The sequence below is a fragment of the Propithecus coquereli genome, unplaced genomic scaffold (assembly GCF_000956105.1).
Source record: "Propithecus coquereli isolate 6110/MARCELLA unplaced genomic scaffold, Pcoq_1.0 Scaffold273, whole genome shotgun sequence".
NCBI classification, from domain to species: Eukaryota; Metazoa; Chordata; class Mammalia; order Primates; family Indriidae; genus Propithecus; species Propithecus coquereli.
Window position 1 is genome coordinate 2,862,672 of NW_012148319.1, and position 3,944 is coordinate 2,866,615.

The 3,944-nt window shown below is 33.0% G+C and overlaps 1 protein-coding gene across 1 annotated transcript in view; it reads left to right on the plus strand.

Annotated features, from left to right (window-relative positions):
- The window catches only part of HEATR5A (HEAT repeat containing 5A), a 127,822-nt gene that overhangs the window by 85,246 nt on the left and 38,632 nt on the right, over positions 1–3,944 (plus strand). Inside the window, exons 25-26 of the mRNA XM_012647877.1 lie at positions 247–315; positions 1,755–1,934. Of these exons, the coding sequence (XP_012503331.1) occupies positions 247–315; positions 1,755–1,934 (249 nt within the window). The remainder of the gene's footprint in view (positions 1–246; positions 316–1,754; positions 1,935–3,944) is intronic.

The following is a 3,944-nucleotide window of genomic DNA, read 5'->3' on the forward strand; positions in this document are numbered from 1 at the left end:
ATTTGGAAGTGCTGTTAGCTCCAAAGCAACAACGTGGACTAAGAGTTGGAGACAGAGATGGTTCCCCAAAGGAAAAGCAAAATTGGGATGCTGTTACCTAAAAACAGAGGAAGATATTATGGGCAGGCAAAAATAACAGGTGTCCATAATACCTATTATGAACAAATAACTTTAAAATAACTTACAAAGAGGGAGACGTTGTGCCATCTTATTGATATTTTGATATGTCATACAATTTCTTGCCAGGTAGGAGCAGCACTTAGACCAGCCTTCACTTCAGAGACACCACCTGATGTCACTGCCAAAGCATGTCAGGTAAATGATTAAAAAAAGAAGCTTAAGAAATAATCTTGGGGAACAATCCTCCAGTTAGTATTTGTTACCAAAGTTCTTCTTTATTGTCGTTTTACTATCTCTCTCAGCACACCATTTTCCTTTTCTTTTCAAATTTAGAGAACTTCCTCTTCCTTTTTTACAACTGCATGGTAATCTACTATATATGAATATGTTCTAATTTATTTAATCAGTTCTATATTGATGGACATGTGGGTTTTTTCATCTTTTGCTATTACAAATAATGCTGCAGTGAATGACCTTGTGCATAGGTCATTTCACTGGTACAAGCGTATCTGTGAGATAAATTCCCCAAAATTGGATTGATGGATTAAATAGTATATTATAGGTGTTAACCATTTAAACTCCCACAAGCAATGTATAAAGTACTTATTTTCTCATAGTCCCAACATCATGAATTGTCAAACTTTTAGATTTTTGTCTATATAATAGTGTAAAAAGGGTATCACAGAATAGTTTAGATTTGTATTTCAAGTGAGGTTGAACATTTTTTCATATACCTAAGAGATATATAATATACAATTTTAAATAGTTGCTTTTCTTGGAATAGGTTGTCAAACCCTCAATATGTAGCTTTGAGTAACCTGAAATAATTAAAAACTGGACTGGTGTGAATAAACTATAAACATAAAGAGGAAAAGCAATTTTAGTTCTTTAAACTTTCTTTTATTCAAGTGTATTTAGGAAATATTTGCGTGCCTCCAATATTCAAAGAACTGTGTTAAATGTTGTACCGCATGTCTAATTTATCATCACTTTATTTTATGTGTTCTTGCTGTAAACCACTTGCAATCTTTTGTGAAATGAGACAAGAACTAAATAAATACACAAAAGAGGAAAAATAAATCTTTCCTAAGAAAAGAGAAGTATCATGCATCTGGAAGAACCATAGACACCCCCTGATAATTGTGTAAACGTTTTGTGTTGCAGAATTACTAATGATATTTTGTTTTTAAAATTAAAAATATACTATCTTCGAAAGACTCAAAATCTTCAGGGTGTTAAATGCTTTGTCTTTTAACTAAGTTATATTAGTTAACCACACAATCTCTGGTTTTAAAATACTGAGATGAAATAATCAAGATTAGAGATTTAATTCAAATGTTAATCTAAACATTTATGATTATGATTTTATGGCTTCATTTCTCCATATTAATACATCTAAGATCTTCAATTTATATACTTAGTAGCACTCGTTTCCTTGCTTCATCCTTAGACTTCATTCCCTTTTGAAATGCTGGGTTTTTTTTGACTGTCATTATCAGCCTCATTGCATTGGATTTCTTAATAGCAGCGTGATTTCAGTGGCTAGATTCTTTAGATGTGGGTGAGCTCTGCTGAACTCAAAAGGGAGATGTTTATAATTTTTAAATATAACTTTTGGTTTTCTTAAAAACTAGGTTTGCAGTGCCTGGATAACAAGTGGAGTTGTAAGTGACCTTAATGATCTCCGAAGAGTTCATCAGTTGCTTGTTTCATCATTAACAAAAATACAAGTTGGAAAAGAAGCTGTAAGTCACTTATATAATGAAAGTGCTTCTACCATGGAGATCTTAGCTGTGCTAAAAGCCTGGGCAGAGGTTCGTACTTCTTAATTTATACCTAGAATTTTGGAAGTTGTTAATAAATAACCTTAGGTCATAAACTGAAATTAACTATTTAAAATTAACTACAAACAACTCCATTTTTAAGGTAAACAAGAGACTTCTAAGATGAGATTTATTTTTATGTTAATTGACATGTTGGCCAAGTATTGTAAAGAACCCTCCATAGTTTGTTATCTACTGCTTTAAGCGGGACCAGTTATGAGCCAGAGATACTTTATAATAGCGAATAGAGACTGGGCACAGTGACAGGAGCCTATAGTCCCAGCTACTGAGGAGGCTGAGGTGGGCCCAGGAGCCCAGGAGCAATATAGCAAGACCTTATCTCTTTAAAAAAAAAAAAAAAAAATAGCCAATGGAAATCAACTTTTATTATATCAAAATCTGAATTCTTAGAAATGTGGGTCTGCTTGTATGCTTTTTCAACTTCGTAATACCTACTTTACTCTTTTTTAATGCTCTTTCATAAAGTGACTTTTGAATATTAAATAGCAGTCATTTTACTTTCTAAGAATAAAGAAATCTTATAATAAAATGCTTAACTTTTATTTATTTACGTTTCTAATCAGGAGGAAAGCTATATCATTTTTTAATTTACTACAGAAATTTTTAAGCATGTACAAAGGGAGATAGAATGGTATATATAATGCATCCACATATACCCATCACTCAACTTCATCATTTACCAAACATAGCCAATCTTGGTTCATATATCACTTTGATGAAAGGCATATAGTCTCAGATTGCAACTAAGAGAATTAACCGACATACACAGAAGGATTTCCTCCAGTGGAGCTATTTTAAACCTGAATATTGTAAAATCTCTATTTTTGTTATTTAGAGTTAACAAACCTTTATTAAGAAGTAGATCTACCTAGATTTAATAATCTGGATCTAAGTCTTTGTGCTTTTTTTTTTTTTTGAGATAGGGTCTTGCTGTGTTGCCCAGGCTGGTCTTGAACTCCTGGGCTCAAATGATCTCCCATTTTGGCTACCAAGTAGCTGGGATTACAGGCGTGCTTCACCACACCTGGCTCTTTATGCTTTTAAAGCATGCTTTTACTAGAGTAAACAGAAAATCTGTAACCGATTTTACAGATAATTCTGCTCATGTGATGTTATTTATAATAACTCAAATCTCTATGCCCTTGCTTAAGCCTATTACCTCCTCCTGTTCTTTTCTCAGTAAGACTGATAAATAATGACTGACCAACATATTCTGTGTAATTGAGGTCCATAATCCCTTTTCTAAAATCCTTGGAGCAGATATATTTGGAATTTAGAATTTGGGGGATTTTAGAAAAGTAATACAGTACATATTTCATGTACCCATCTAGGAAGTCTGGGACAATACCATAGAATTTATAATCCAACACATTAATATATCTGTAGTAAAATGTTTGAATATTCATACTGTGTTGTGTATGAAGACTATGAGTAACTTCATATGAGTTCAATCACTTTTGCCACCGGATTAGTTTGCCACAATACGTTTTTTCAGAGCTGTTTGGATTTTAGAGTTGTAGATAAAGGGATAGTACATGTTATGTGCTATGTTGAGTACTTTAATATTCTATAATCCTTGTTAAATCTATTTATGTACACTTTTTGTAGTGATTTAATGGTAAGTTTGAATGAAAATATTTTCAGTATTTCAGTTCAGAGATGGCTGCCTGGAGCCATGTGTTGGGATTATGAGGCCATAACTAGGCTTCATGAGAAAGAATGCCAGGATCAATCATTTATAGATGCTATGGTTACAGATGTGCAAAGTGGCGGTACACTTATTGAAGATAATATTTTTGGCTCTTTCTACCCCGGTTCTGTGTGTGGTTTTACATGTGTGCCTTCTTGATATCACTATGCATTTCAAGTCCGGTATGCTCAAAGGTAAATCTGCCTCTTCAGGAACATATAAAAATATTATGGCACCTTCTTAGCAGATAAAAGATTTTCCTATTTTTAAATTAACCTTGAACAGGTCTA